This window comes from Schistocerca americana, chromosome 3 (assembly GCF_021461395.2).
Source record: "Schistocerca americana isolate TAMUIC-IGC-003095 chromosome 3, iqSchAmer2.1, whole genome shotgun sequence".
Lineage (NCBI taxonomy): Eukaryota > Metazoa > Arthropoda > Insecta > Orthoptera > Acrididae > Schistocerca > Schistocerca americana.
In genome coordinates this window covers 863725077-863740717 of record NC_060121.1, presented here as the reverse complement: position 1 = coordinate 863740717, position 15641 = coordinate 863725077, and the positions used below count along the sequence as shown (strand labels likewise).

The window sequence follows — 15641 nt, the reverse complement described above, 5'->3', positions numbered from 1 at the left end:
AAGGGAAAGCAGAAAGGTGGAAGGAGTATATAGAGGGTCTATACAAGGGCGATGTACTTGAGGACAATATTATGGAAATGGAAGAGGATGTAGATGAAGATGAAATGGGAGATATGATACTGCGTGAAGAGTTTGACAGAGCACTGAAAGACCTGAGTCGAAACAAGGCCCCCGGAGTAGACAATATTCCATTGGAACTACTGACGGCCGTGGGAGAGCCAGTCCTGACAAAACTCTACCATCTGGTGAGCAAGATGTATGAAACAGGCGAAATACCCTCAGACTTCAAGAAGAATATAATAATTCCAATCCCAAAGAAAGCAGGTGTTGACAGATGTGAAAATTACCGAACTATCAGCTTAATAAGTCACAGCTGCAAAATACTAACACGAATTCTTTACAGACGAATGGAAAAACTAGTAGAAGCCAACCTCGGGGAAGATCAGTTTGGATTCCGTAGAAACACTGGAACACGTGAGGCAATACTGACCTTACGACTTATCTTAGAAGAAAGATTAAGGAAAGGCAAACCTACGTTTCTAGCATTTGTAGACTTAGAGAAAGCTTTTGACAACGTTGACTGGAGTACTCTCTTTCAAATTCTAAAGGTGGCAGGGGTAAAATACAGGGAGCGAAAGGCTATTTACAATTTGTATAGAAAGCAGATGGCAGTTATAAGAGTCGAGGGACATGAAAGGGAAGCAGTGGTTGGGAAGGGAGTAAGACAGGGTTGTAGCCTCTCCCCGATGTTGTTCAATCTGTATATTGAGCAAGCAGTAAAGGAAACAAAAGAAAAATTCGGAGTAGGTATTAAAATTCATGGAGGAGAAATAAAAACTTTGAGGTTCGCCGATGACATTGTAATTCTGTCAGAGACAGCAAAGGACTTGGAAGAGCAGTTGAATGGAATGGACAGTGTCTTGAAAGGAGGATATAAGATGAACATCAACAAAAGCAAAACAAGGATAATGGAATGTAGTCTAATTAAATCGGGTGATGCTGAGGGAATTAGATTAGGAAATGAGGCACTTAAAGTAGTAAAGGAGTTTTGCTATTTGGGGAGCAAAATAACTGATGATGGTCGAAGTAGAGAGGACATAAAATGTAGGCTGGCAATGGCAAGGAAAGCGTTTCTGAAGAAGAGAAATTTGTTAACATCCAGTATTGATTTAAGTGTCAGGAAGTCATTTCTGAAAGTATTCGTATGGAGTGTAGCCATGTATGGAAGTGAAACATGGACGATAAATAGTTTGGACAAGAAGAGAATAGAAGCTTTCGAAATGTGGTGCTACAGAAGAATGCTGAAGATTAGATGGGTAGATCACATAACTGATGAGGAAGTATTGAATAGGATTGGGGAGAAGAGAAGTTTGTGGCACAACTTGACCAGAAGAAGGGATCGGTTGGTAGGACATGTTCTGAGGCATCAAGGGATCACCAATTTAGTATTGGAGGGCAGCGTGGAGGGTAAAAATCGTAGAGGGAGACCAAGAGATGAATACACTAAGCAGATTCAGAAGGATGTAGGTTGCAGTAGGTACTGGGAGATGAAAAAGCTTGCACAGGATAGAGTAGCATGGAGAGCTGCATCAAACCAGTCTCAGGACTGAAGACCACAACAACAACAACAACAACAACAACAACTTGTATGTGGGAATGTGTTGTTTTATAAGTTTATGTTGTAAGGCAAGCTGTTGATGTATTATTTTTGCTACATTGTCATGTCTTCTGCGGTATTCTGTATTTGCTAGTATTGTACATCCACTTGTGATGTGATCTACTGTTTCTATTTGTTGTTTGCAAAGTCTGCATTTATCTGTTGTGGTATTGGGATCTTTAATAATATGCTTGCTGTAATATCTGGTGTTTATTGTTTGATCCAGTATTGCAATCATGAATCCTTCCGTCTCACTGTATATATTGCCTTTTCTTAGCCATGTGTTGGATGCGTCTTGATCGATGTATGGCTGTGTTAAATGATACGGGTGCTTGCCATGTAGTGTTTTCTATTTCCAATTTACTTTCTTCGTATCTGTTGATGTTATGTGATCTAAAGGGTTGTAGAAGTGGTTATGAAATTGCAGTGGTGTAGCCGATGTATTTATGTGAGTGATTGCTTTGTGTATTTTGCTAGTTTCTGCTCGTTCTAGAAAGAATTTTCTTAAATTGTCTACCTGTCCATAATGTAGGTTTTTTATGTCGATAAATCCCCTTCCTCCTTCCTTTCTGCTTAATGTGAATATTTCAGTTGCTGAATGTATGTGATGTATTCTATATTTGTGGCATTGTGATCGTGTAAGTGTATTGAGTGCTTCTAGGTCTGTGTTACTCCATTCCACTACTCCAAATGAGTAGGTCAATATTGGTATAGCATAAGTATTTATAGCTTTTGTATTGTTTCTTGCTGTCAATTCTGTTTTCAGTATTTTTGTTAGTCTTTGTCTATATTTTTCTTTTAGTTCTTCTTTAATATTTGTATTATCTATTCCTATTTTTTGTCTGTATCCTAGATATTTATAGGCACCTGTTTTTTCCATCGCTTCTATGCAGTCGCTTTGGTTATCCAATATGTAATCTTCTTGTTTAGTGTGTTTTCCCTTGACTATGCTATTTTTCTTACATTTGCCTGTTCCAAAAGCCATATTTATATCATTGCTGAATACTTCTGTTATCTTTAGTAATTGGTTGAGTTGTTGATTTGTTACTGCCAGTAGTTTTAGATCATCCATGTATAGCAGATGTGTGATTTTGTGTGGGTATGTTCCAGTAATATTGTATCCATAATTTGTATTATTTAGCATGTTGGATAGTGGGTTCAGAGCAAGGCAGAACCAGAAAGGACTTAATGAGTCTCCTTGGTATATTCCACGCTTAATCTGTATTGGGTGTGATGTGATATTGTTTGAATTTGTTTGGATATTAAGTGTGGTTTTCCAATTTTTCATTACTATGTTTACGAAGTGTATCAATTTAGGATCTACTTTGTATATTTCCAATATTTGTAGTAACCATGAGTGGGGTACACTATCAAAAGCTTTTTGGTAATCAATGTATGCATAGTGTAGCGACCTTGGTTTAGTTTTAGCTTGATATGTCACCTCTGCATCTATTATCAGTTGCTCTTTACATCCTCGTGCTCCTTTGCAACAGCCTTTTTGTTCTTCATTTATAATTTTGTTCTGTGTTGTATGTGTCATTTATTTATGTGTAATGACTGAAGTTAATATTTTGTATATTGTTGGTAGGCATGTTATGGGGTGATATTTAGCTGGGTTTGCTGTGTCTGCTTGATCTTTAGGTTTCAGATAAGTTATTCCATGTGTAAGTGTATCAGGGAATGTGTATGGGTCTGCAATGTAACTGTTAAATAATTTAGTTAGATGTGAATGTGTTGAGGTGAATTTCTTTAGCCAGAAATTTGCTATTTTATCTTTCCCAGGGGCTTTCCAATTGTGAGTAGAATTAATTGCTTGGGCGACTTCATGTTGCAAAATTATCACTTCAGGCATTTGTGGTATCATCTTGTATGCATCTGTTTCTGCTTGTATCCACCGTGCATGCCTGTTATGTTGTACCGGGTTTGACCATATGTTGCTCCAGAAGTGTTCCATGTCTGTTATGTTTGGTGGATTGTCTATTTTAATGTGTGTGTTATCTATTGTCTGGTAAAATTTCTTTTGGTTTGTGTTGAACGTTTGGTTATTATTATTATTATTATTTACTGATTCTGATTTAATTTCTTCCTTTTTATCATCTTATATTTTCACTAATGTTATTGCATCCTTATTTTTATTTTTCATTTTGGAGGAATTTTGTTTACATCTTCATCTGTGATTTTTTGTGCATAGTGCAATAAGAATTTATGTTTTAATGTTTATATGAAGATTGCCATCCAAAAAAATGTATGTCTTGTAACGAATAATACAGTTTTGACATCACTGCTTAGTCATTACGAATATATTATTTTCTCTTTTGTTTTGTAACTGATAAATTGGTATTCTCAAATGTCCAAATATTGTGATAGATAAATAAAAATAATGAAATTCACATGCACAAACAATCCAAGTGAAAAAAGAATGACAGAAAGAGGACATGAGAGCACCTGAAACAGTTAATATGCTGATTAAAATGACATGACAAAGGCATAGAAATTAAAAAAAAAAATACATTTAAAGCAGTTAACTGAAAAATAAAAATAAAAAATGATCGAAGTCATTTCGATAAAAGTTTAAAAATAAAAAATTCCAAAGCACCAAACAAGATATGAACCCGCAACCTTTTGGATGCGAGGACCGCATGAGAACTGCTACACTACTCCAACAATCTGATTAACTTTACTATTATTAAAGCTGTACGGCATCACATCAAATTCTGATCCTCCCCTGCCCCGTCTATTACTTGCAAATGAGGACCCACCAGAGTGAATGGCTGCAGGGTGTGATACCTTGGACCTTAACCTACATCACCGTGTAGATGGTTTCAAAAAGTTGATACCACTGTTGGAGACCTCTACTTTTAAGAAATCTTATTAAAATATATGGCCTAAGTGAAAAATGTCACCATTGTTCAACAAATTTATGACTGTGGTACCCACTGTGAAGAAAGTGTCTTGCATATCTCTATGTAAGACCCACTTATCTACCTAGTGACTGATGACAGAAAACTTTTTATCAACTTCCTGAATAAGAGGACGGAAAAGAGCAAGTTTCTTTGGAGCATCCATGTACTACTATTGATAGGCCATAACCTTTTCATCGCTGCGAAGAATATAAACAACAGTATACAGAGAGGTGTTTTTTTTTTTTTTTGTTTTTTTTTTTTTTTGTTTTTTGCTGTAGACAAGTGTATAAGTAAAATTTGAACAATGTAGCTACGCTTTTGTACTTGAGCTATTCATAGTGCACATGCAAATGAACATCTGAGTGTATTCGTGCATATGTGTGCATTCATGAGATTATATCTATTACAAAAACCAAGTTGTACAGAAACTTCAGAGCGAAAATTTATTCTGGTAACAAGTTATAGTGTCCAAATTCGTATTTATGGGCTTGTCTACTCAACCTACCATGCTGATGTGCGACTTACCATATTCTGACTCATTCAACTGAAACTGAAGATAATTATAAAATAAAAAATTGTGAAGAGAAGCATAAATCTTATGAAACCTACCCATGTGCCTAGTAGCCTCAAATTCTTCTTCCAAGTTTCGATAAACAGGTGGATCTATGCTTTCCTTAATTTGGCTATTAGCACCTTTCGGGTCCAGGTCCGTGGCCCAACTGAAGTGCATTAAAGCTAAATGTGTATTACCCAGTTTTTTGTGCACCTGAAAAAAAGATTTTCAAAAGATGATAAAGTGAACGCAACAACACAAACTGGTTACTGTGAACTGAAAGAATACTGTTAACAAACAAGCAACAATTGGAGAACTATTCCTGCAGTATACACGAAATAAAACACAAATCTGAAAGAATTTGACCAAAACTGAAGCCAAATGAACTCTTTACTCCACTTCTGAACAAGAGTGGTAATATTAATGGTCATATGAATTCAATATTCTAGCAAAACTACTAAAATAATTCTTAATACTAACAGGGTATAATAATTTTAAAGGCAGCAATGAGAGATTTTAATTTGTATCACTGTTTTCGTTTATTTCTTCCATGTAGTATTCTTAGTCTTACATGAGGACTAAGAGAATTGACATCGTAAGATTTATCTCCTTTCTAACAAAACAGTCTTTGTAATCTGTTTATCTGCAATATAATACTTAAAGTAACCATTGGTACAAATCATATTTTACCACAATCCCCTGTTAAAAGGTGAACAACAAATTAATGACAATTGTTACAATAAGAAATTTAACACCTCAAACTTATGTGCAGTCCTGTCGGCAGGTACATTGGACGTTACGAAAGGTCTAACTTTTATTAACTTTTCATAAGCTTTTGATCTCACGAACCCTGTGCTGACTTGGGGAAGCTGGAAAACTGCAAAATTTTGACGCACTAATTTTTTCACTCTAAACTTTTTCCCCTCGTGTCCATGACAAAATTCACTCAGACCTTCCTTGGAGAGATAAAATATTCTACAATTTCAACTAGTCAAATGAACGTTTGCATCACATACTTGTCTAAATACAGAGCTTCTAAGGAACTGTAAAATTCTCGAATTATTAACAAAAATAGCAGTGTAATTTTCACTGTACATTTTTTTGGAAGAATACAGTAGGTGCTTATAATACTCAATGCTAAACATCACCAAGAACCACCACCCGCTGCCCTTCCATCAATGGGCTGCTCATTTCTATTAAGGCCACGTAACAGTGGCAAGATCACAGGTTTCTAACTGGTAGGTGCTTCTGAATTGTCAAAGTTTAACAACTGCAAGAATACCTCCTTTGTAATACAATGTCATTTCTTACCAGTCAAATGTATATTTAAAAAATGAATATTACTATGAATTAATAAATGTATAACACAATACATAATCACATAAAAAACTCGCCGGCTTGACCACTTTGGTCCATACGGCAAGTCAAACTGGGTATCAGCTTCTTCCTGTTCAGCAAAGATATTGTCATTTATGGTTTCTGCATTGTTGTAATCCCTCCTAGCCTCTTCCTTATTGAGGTCTAGCATGAGTGAATTCTAACATTCATGACCACAACAATGTTTGCAAATGGCAGAGCGTTGGAGACTGCTTTTTTTGAAGCTGCAGCCCCCTATGCTACTCCCTTTTGTACATTTGCAAGAAATAATACTCAGTAAGGAGCCTGGAGCCGTATTTTTTGTTGTTGTTATGTGAACAGGGATAAAACTCATACAAGATACATCAACACAAACTTACATTGCTCAAAAAGTGCATGAAGGGACAATTTGACTTCTCAAGAACTACCTCTATAACTGCTATAGTTCTTAAAACTCTAAAGCCCAGGAAGGCACCAGGAGGCAACAGAAACCAGAATTTCTTCTGCATAATGGGAAATATGCAAAAAGATGGCTGCCAGATTTCTTCTCCCATATTATGAAGTCTGGCTCAGTCCCACAAAAAATGAAGCAATCAAAAATCATAACAATACTCACGCCCGACAAGGCACCAGATCAGCCTAAGAACTACCGCCCAGTCACATTGTTGAGCACTATTTATAAGTTCCTTGAAATAATTCAATACAATCGCATTAGTCCACTAATCTTTCAGAGCCTTCCTCTTGAGCAAGGTGTATTCCATCCAGGACACAGCTGCACTGATCAAGTCTTATCTTTAACAACATTTATTGAAGCAGGATCCCAAATGAAGCAGAAAACATCAGTTGCTTCTGCAATCCAAGTGTAGCATAAGATACAGTTTGGAGTCATGGACTGCTTTGTAAATTATTGCATCTTGTCCCATGCAAATGGGCAACTAAACTAACTGATAACATGTTAACTGGAAGGACAGTTACCGTAACAACAGAATGTAAAGGATGAGCCAGACAATAGGGGATTTTACTTTATTATATGAGCCTCAAACCGTTAACTTCATTTTTCCATTACGGCCAAGCCACGGCCGGCAGTGTTAGCTGCCTGTAAATTTTTTCGTCCCACGGTCTAGCAACAGGAAGTCAGCACCGACGAAGGGCACCTTGATCACGCGCCTCTCTCGTGTGCTTACGAAGTAACGCCGCCCCAGGCGTCACTTGGCAGGCAACGCTCTGGGAAGTTCCATGCCACCCACACGGTTTGCTCGGTCCTGACCAATCAGGGCGGAGGAAGCCGCGTGGTGCGTCGAATATACCCGGCCGCCCGTCGCCGGGCCCGCTTCTTCTTGTATTCTTGCTCACCCGCGAGTCGGATGCGCGCCCTGTAGCATTGAACATCTCCCGCTTCTCCCGGTTCTCCCGGTTCTGCGGCACTGTGGACTTAGTTTTGGCAGACAACAACTTTCGGTAGCTTCGCGAACAATGTTCGCCAAATTGTAAGCTCTGGTTCACCCTCACCTCCCTAGGCCTATGTAGCCCCGTTCAACATGCTTTAGCCAATAAATGGCCTTTCTCTAAAAATTACCCTATTAATCCATGACGCCCACCGCCTGCCCATACGCCCATCCTGTACAAGAAAAAGACACTAGCTGCCCAAAAGTATTGAATAACAGTTTGCCACAGGGATCTGTCCTTACTCCTCTCTTGTTTAATCTACACACACACACACACACACACACACACACACACACACACACACACACACCTCCACCAAAGTCCAGAAAGTTTGGCTATGTAGACAACTGGGCAATAGCTACCCAACACAAAACTCACACACACACACCTCCACCAAAGTCCAGAAAGTTTGGCTATGTAGACAACTGGGCAATAGCTACCCAACACAAAACTTTTGAAAGAACTGAAGAAAAGAAATCCTAACTTCTGATCTACACATCTTAAGCCACTATTCCCGCAAATGGAGGTTACAACCAAACTCAAATAATACAGAAGTTTTATTTTGTCATCTCTCCAAAAGACTGGCACACAGAGCCCTAGATGACTATTTTGAAGGAGACAATCTTCATCATAATATGCATCCACAATACCTTGGGATCACATTAGATAGGACACTTTAAGAGCTCTTGACATGAACATCTGTTAGGCTCCAAACCAGAAACAACATTCGCCATAAACTCTGTGGCTCTCGTTGGGGTTCGTCAGCGGACACACTCCGAGTATCAGCTCTTGGTTTGGTATACTCAGCAGCAGAGTACTGTGCGCCTGTCTGGATTATAGTCCACATGTAAAAAAGAAGTACAACTTAACAAGGTCATGAACATTGTTAGTGGGTCAATACGATCTACTGCCACATACTGGCTACCTAACTTCAGCCACATTCCACCTCCTGATATCAGACGGAAGAGTGTGCCACTGCGTGAAGACCAGAAGATTGCTAATAACACCAACCTTCCAACAGTGGGCGACTTATTCCCTGTGAATCGAAAAAGACTAAGATCAAGACATCCCACTCTCTTCACAGCCAGGACTCTCATGGAAACTGAATTCAATCCCAATGATGGCAACAAAACGGTTCCCCACAATGCCTGAAGCTGCTCTACATCCAGAAGAAACCTCTGGATTCGATTAGCCTCACGCAATTTAGACCACCTTGAACCGGATCCGATGTGCAGACACACTCTACAAGCGAGGCAAATCTTCATCCCCATCCTGTGACTGTGGTGGGGAACAACAGACAGTTGCTCATGTTGTATCGACATGTCCTGCACATGCCTACAAGGGTCCTTTCACAGTGATGGGTGATGTTGCAACATCACAAGAAACCATTCTCCTAGTTCAGAAATGTGGCGCGTTATGTTTGGCCATTAAAAAATCCAAGGGTTTTTCCCATATACGATTCTCACATTCTTCTTCCTTTGTCCATGGGGATGGAAGTAGTGGCACTCTCACTCGCAGTGTGAAGAGAAAGAATATCCTGTCGACTGAATTTGCATGATTCTGACGAGTATAGAATGCTGGGAGAATTATCACTCCCATTCTTCTGGAAATAGATGTTATTTTGGGAAGAGGCTAACGTTGTCCGCAATCCAAAGATATCTAAATATTCATCTGTGATGGTAACACTTTTTGAATCTTCATCTGTGATAACAACAGTATCATAGTCAGCAGCTGTTGATAGAGTCATGTTCATTATCGCCATTTCAGACAATAGCATTGAAATGAAGTGCCTTTTGTTGGTGTCTTTTGATTATTAAAAATTCTTATGATTCTGTAATGGCAGTTGTTATGGAGAATAGTAATTCTGTTTGCTTATGGGTGTTCTGTTCCGACTATGGAGCAAGAATGTGAAGTTTGCTTGCTTGGTGTAACTGTGTGGTTCGGTAGATTGTGAATTGCGATGTTTCCTGGAGATTGTGAAGCTATTGGTGTTGTTTGTTTATCGTATGGTGAGGTCCAGAAAATTTAGTGTGTTGTCTGTTCCTGTTTCTAATGTGAAGTGAATTTTTTGGTGCAAGTTGTTCATTTCATTGTGTAGCTGAAGAGTGTGTGTGTGTGTGGGCGCGCGCGCGCGCGCGCGCAGGCGCGTATGTTATATCATTGATGTAACAGCACCAGTATATAACTTAGTATTTTTTTGTTTTGTTTTATTATGTGTGAAGATCCTGTCCCCTAAAATGTTCATGAATATGTTGGCTAGACTGATGAAGCGCGCGCGCCCACACACACACACACACACACACACACACACACACACACACACACACAGAACAGCTACACAATGAAATAAACAACTTACACCCAAAAATTCACTTCACATTAAAAACAGAAATAGATACAACTCTAAATTTTCTCAAAGATTTACAAACAAAAACCTGTAATCAAACAGAATTATTTACAGGAGCTAAGCAGAGGAAAATGGTTACAAGCCTCATATGATAGAGAAATTAATGCAACAAATTTGTAAACAGAAAAGGAACAAACACACAGCACATACACAAAACCTTACACCACACAGAACAACAAGACTTACAAACAATGACCACATGCAAGACACAACAATACAACAAAACGCACACAAAACAAAATGGCACGTACTCACCTACAATAACAAAATTGTCCACAGTATAGGCAACTTACTGAAGAAACAGGGACTTCAAATACAAGACAGGACAGACAACACAACACAAACGAACTCAGAACACAGGAGACTCCCACAGATAGCACATTTGCTGATTACTTAACAGCCCATAACCAACACCTAACTTCAATAGCAACAGACTTTGATACTGAAATCCAGCCACAGCTTATGCCACAAACTGACAACAGAAAGAATTTCTATGTACAGAAGGAAAACAAGTTTTAAATGCAAACACTACGCTCTGTAAAGGAACATTATTTAACATACTAAAGAAACTTTACAGAAAGGACAACACAAACACCTAAGGAGCTTAAACACACACACACACACACACACACACACACACACACACACACACAGAGAGAGAGAGAGAGAGACAGAGACAGAGACAGAGACAGAGAGAGAGAGAGAGACAGAGACAGAGAGAGAGAGAGAGAGAGGGGGGGGGGGGGGGGGGGGGCTGTAAACAAAATCTGAATTCGGTGCCAAACTCTCAGGAACAAATGAATGTCAAGGGGGTTAGGACACGCAACAATATTTTGCGAAGTGCAAAGGCGTTTGCAAAAGCAGAATTACACAAAGTACATTGTGTGTGTGTTCAGTTCCCTCAAAACGCAAAAGGAGGAGGATCAGTCAAAACAAAACGTGAGTAATAACAAATATATACGCAAAACATTTTACCATTCATTTAAAAAAAAAAAAATCAAGGGATATATTAACTTGCTGACAAAATTCACATTTACATCGTTTGGTTTGCATATAACAAGCTATCGCTGCAGGATGCCATACAGATGGTCCTGCAAAAGCATATAATGTAACATCATAGTAAGAACAAAAACAAACAAAAACAATCTTTAGTCCTCAGTTTGTTAAATCAGTAACAACTTAAAATAAATGTTCACTTTTTATGGTATTCAATAAACAAAACCCACTGATAGTGGCACAAAGAGGACAAAACATCAGAATAAGATTTTCACTCTGCAGCAGAGTGTGCGCTGATATGAAACTTCCTGGCAGATTAAAACTGTGTGCCGGACCGAGACTCGAACTCGGGACCTTTGCCTTTCGCGGGCAAGTGCTCTACCAACTGAGCTACCCAAGCACAACTCACGCCCTGTCCTCACAGCTTTACTTCTGCCAGTATCTCGTCTCCCACCTTCCAAACTTAACAGAAGCTCTCCTGTGAACCTTGCAGAACTAGCACTCCTGAAAGAGCACTTGCCCACGAAAGGCAAAGCTCCCGAGTTCGAGTCTCGGTCTGGCACACAGTTTTAATCTGCCAGGAAGTTTCAGGACAAAACATGTTTGTGTAACAATAAAAAACAGTGTTTTTGCAAAAAAGGTGGAACCTATATCCAATAATAAACAAAAAATTACATTAATAATAGGTACATAATGTTCCACTAAAGAAACGAAAGCAAACTGCCAAAATAATATTGTTACAAATTCCAAAAAGTCCTTTTACATGTCAGAAAAATGTTCTCCCATTTAACAGTTTCACGAGTAAACAGTTGAACAAAAATTTATCAGTGGGGTTTGAACGTGGGACCTCTGGTATGATGACCACACGCTCTACCAACTCACCCACATGAGAGTCACAAAACACTTCACTTCATAGGTATGTGCTTCCTGTGCTCCTTAGTTATGGTGTTACTTCTAATTACCGTTTACACATGTTCTGCTGGGTGACAGTATATATCATTAATTAAATAAATGTTTTAGTTGATACTCTATCGACATACAATGTTTGGTACTGATCTGAGTGGCTTACATCTGGAGGTTTGGGTGTCAGTGAACATCTCTATTTGTTTACAAAACTGGGGAAGGCATATCATACCCAAAGTCTACTGCCACAGCAGTTATCTACCATGTGTCAGCCATCCATAAACCTTCATCACTGTCATTAGGATCTGCTCTATGGTCATGCCTGATCATATGCCTAGACAGAATTCAACAGTACAGCGAATACTGAAGTACCCTGAGCTGTGAATCTGTGAAATTCCTGAGAATCCACTTTGCCTTTTAGACTCATCATGTCCTTTTAGTCAGATGTGCACTCTAACATAGTTCTCGTGATCTGTTGCACGAGAGTGAGCATCATTTGTTTGGAGCATCTAACATGCATATTCCAACTTGTTCTGCTTTAATGGTGTTTTTCATTATGGTAAACAAAAACTGAATCCATACCACAGCAGTGGGACCACAACAACAGCTCAGACAGCAGGGTGGAGAGCACCAACTGCTCTGGGTCACCAGAGGACACCTCCCCAACCATCCACCCAACTCTCCAACCCAAGTGGAAATTGGAAATGAACACTACATTGATAACAGATGAAGTAGTCCCCCCTCCTCCTTTTTTAAATTGAAGATATCAGGCTGAAAGGTGCACTTTTTGCAAATTTTTGATAATTTCAGGAATCTTCCATTCTCTGAAGTACAGAAACTTAGTATCAGATGTAAAAAGATGTTTAACCAGTGAATACAGTAGGAAATTTAACACTCTACAAGAAAGGTGTGCAAGTGCTTTTTGTTATAGCATGCAAGGGGAAAACGTTAGTGAAAAAACTGAAACGAGAGAGAGAGAGAGAGAGAGAGAGAGAGAGAGAGAGAATGAAACATACAAACACACACTCTATGAAAGACTGATGCAGGAGATCAATCTGACTTCCCATTTCTGGACTAAGAATGTTACTGGTGAGTGCAGTGCCCTAAAATAAAACAGTGTAATGAAAGTAGGCAAGCCTGTGTGTTTCAAATGCCAGAGACAGTAGAGATCATTTTTATAGTGAAGACAGGACCATTCAGTTTCTGCATAGCACTTTCACAGTGATATTTCCACCCTCAAAGCCCAAATAATTTAAGATGGTTGACTTCACTGACTATTTGACTACTTTTGGACAATAAAATTTTGTATTTACAAAAGTTCTGTACAAGAAACAATGCTCATTGTGTTTCATTACAGTTAAGCTGGTCACCCTATTAGCTATAGCATTTATATTACATTCCACATCTTTCACAACAACACTTGGGTCACCTACAAAGTGAACAATTTTTTTGTGTCATGTTTAGAGGCACATCACTGATATATATCACAGAAAGCAATAGGCCCAAAACAGAATCCTGAGGCACTCCCCACTTCACATGACCCCAGTCAGATTCAAACCTCTTCCCTGTTTGAAACTTCCTGGCAGATTAAAACTGTGCGCCGCACCGAGACTCGGACTCGGGACCTTTGCCTTTTGCGGGCAAGTGCTGTTTGTTGACACTGGAATGCAAACTCATATTTCTATTAACTGTGTTGACAATAAATCTAGTCCTGAAAGTACTGAACTAGTACTTAGTAGGTTACCAACGTAAAATGTCATTATACAATTTATGGGAGCAAACCTGAACACACGACAGCTCCTAATCTGATTCATTTTATGTAGCCTGCATCAAAAATAGCACCTTCATTTATGAATCTTATAGTAACATTCTAATGTGCCAGGTATTTCTGTACTGAAAAGTAATCTACTGTGATTTAGGATTTGTGTAAACCCACGTATAACATTATTGTTCACACGCTAATTTTGAATTATCCATGTCAAAATCTGTGAACAACTGTGTAGTATCATTGAAACAACAAAATAGAATAGATTCCTATACATGATGGATAACACTGTTGGACAAGAAAGTGACTTACACATAATAGCACAGCAACTCAGTAGGGGGTATGGTACCTACTACCACCACATGTGACCAGTCAAATACTCAAATTGTGATTACAAAAACTGTGGCCATGTGGGATCACATATTATGCAGCAGTTAAACAAACCATATCCTTATGAAGTCCTTTTAGAAATTGTGTATATGTAGTTCGCTATGCTCTTTTCCTGTATCACGCATACTAAAATGTTCTGATCTTTCAGAAACCTTGCATTAATATATCTCAGGTATGGCAACTAAGAGAGTGGGGGAGAGGGAGAGAGAGAGAGAGGGGGGGGGGGAGGCAGAGAGAGAGAGAGAGAGAGAGAGAGAGAGAGAGAGAGAGAGAGAGAGAGAGAGGGGGGGGGGGGGGGCAGTGGCACTGTCACAAGAGCTCAAGTAATGCCACACACACACACACACACACACACACACACACACACACACACAATATTTTTCTAATTTTAATTTTTGTTGTATTCACATGTTATTTGCTGGAAATACATTGAATAGGCTTTAACTTTGCTCATATTAAGTCTGAGCCAGAAAAGTAACATGTACAAATTATAGTGCTATATTCTCAACATACTTTCCCTGTTAAATAGTAGACTAGAGATTCTTTAGGAACAAGTTCTTTCAGTTCTTCAAGCTCCTTCAGAGCCTCTGTATTCCTCCCTGCAGCAAAGTAGATAGATGCTCTGTGGAACTTACAAAGTGGATTCATTGGATCATTTTGAATAGCTGCATTCAACGTTTGCAGAGCTTTTTCTGTCTTAAGAAGTGCATGTTGGGCCTGCAAAAAAAAAAGAAAAAAAGAAAGAAAAAAATCATAAAATGAAAATGCAATGCTTGTTAAATTCAGAACAACAAAAAGTTAAATGTTGGCAGTACATGAAAGAATATAGAACACTGGAATATACAAATGCTTTGCTTATAGTATGAAATAATTAATCACACATGAAATGTAATAGTCACACCTACAAGTTATAACACAAGCCATTATATAATCATTGCAACTTCCTTGACCACCTTTTGACATACTGTCTGAAGAGAATGAACAGAATTCTTCTACCAATTGCTGTTTGATTAATAATTTGACATTCACCAACACGTGTTTTTATAGAATTATCCTCCACTGTTCGTGCACTGGTGACAAACTTGCAGACAGAGGTTAAGTGCACTCATTGCAGTATTTTTGGAGGATCTTTCTGTAGTGTTAATTGTAAGACAGGAATCCAACATCCACTTTCCTCTTCCTTGTTGAGGTTATAATACTTTTAGATTTTAGTGGCTTTTTGGAATGATTAGGTAAGGCAATTTTTTCCACAGTCAAAAGCTGAG

General features: G+C 38.6%; 1 protein-coding gene across 1 annotated transcript in view; it reads right to left on the bottom strand.

Moving 5' to 3' along the window:
- LOC124605334 (cell division cycle protein 27 homolog) overlaps window positions 1-15641 on the bottom strand; it is a 231427-nt gene that overhangs the window by 24675 nt on the left and 191111 nt on the right. Inside the window, exons 13-14 of the mRNA XM_047136940.1 lie at window positions 14890-15093; window positions 5170-5326 (exon numbers count right to left, since the gene is read on the bottom strand). Coding sequence (XP_046992896.1) covers window positions 5170-5326; window positions 14890-15093 — 361 coding nt within the window. The remainder of the gene's footprint in view (window positions 1-5169; window positions 5327-14889; window positions 15094-15641) is intronic.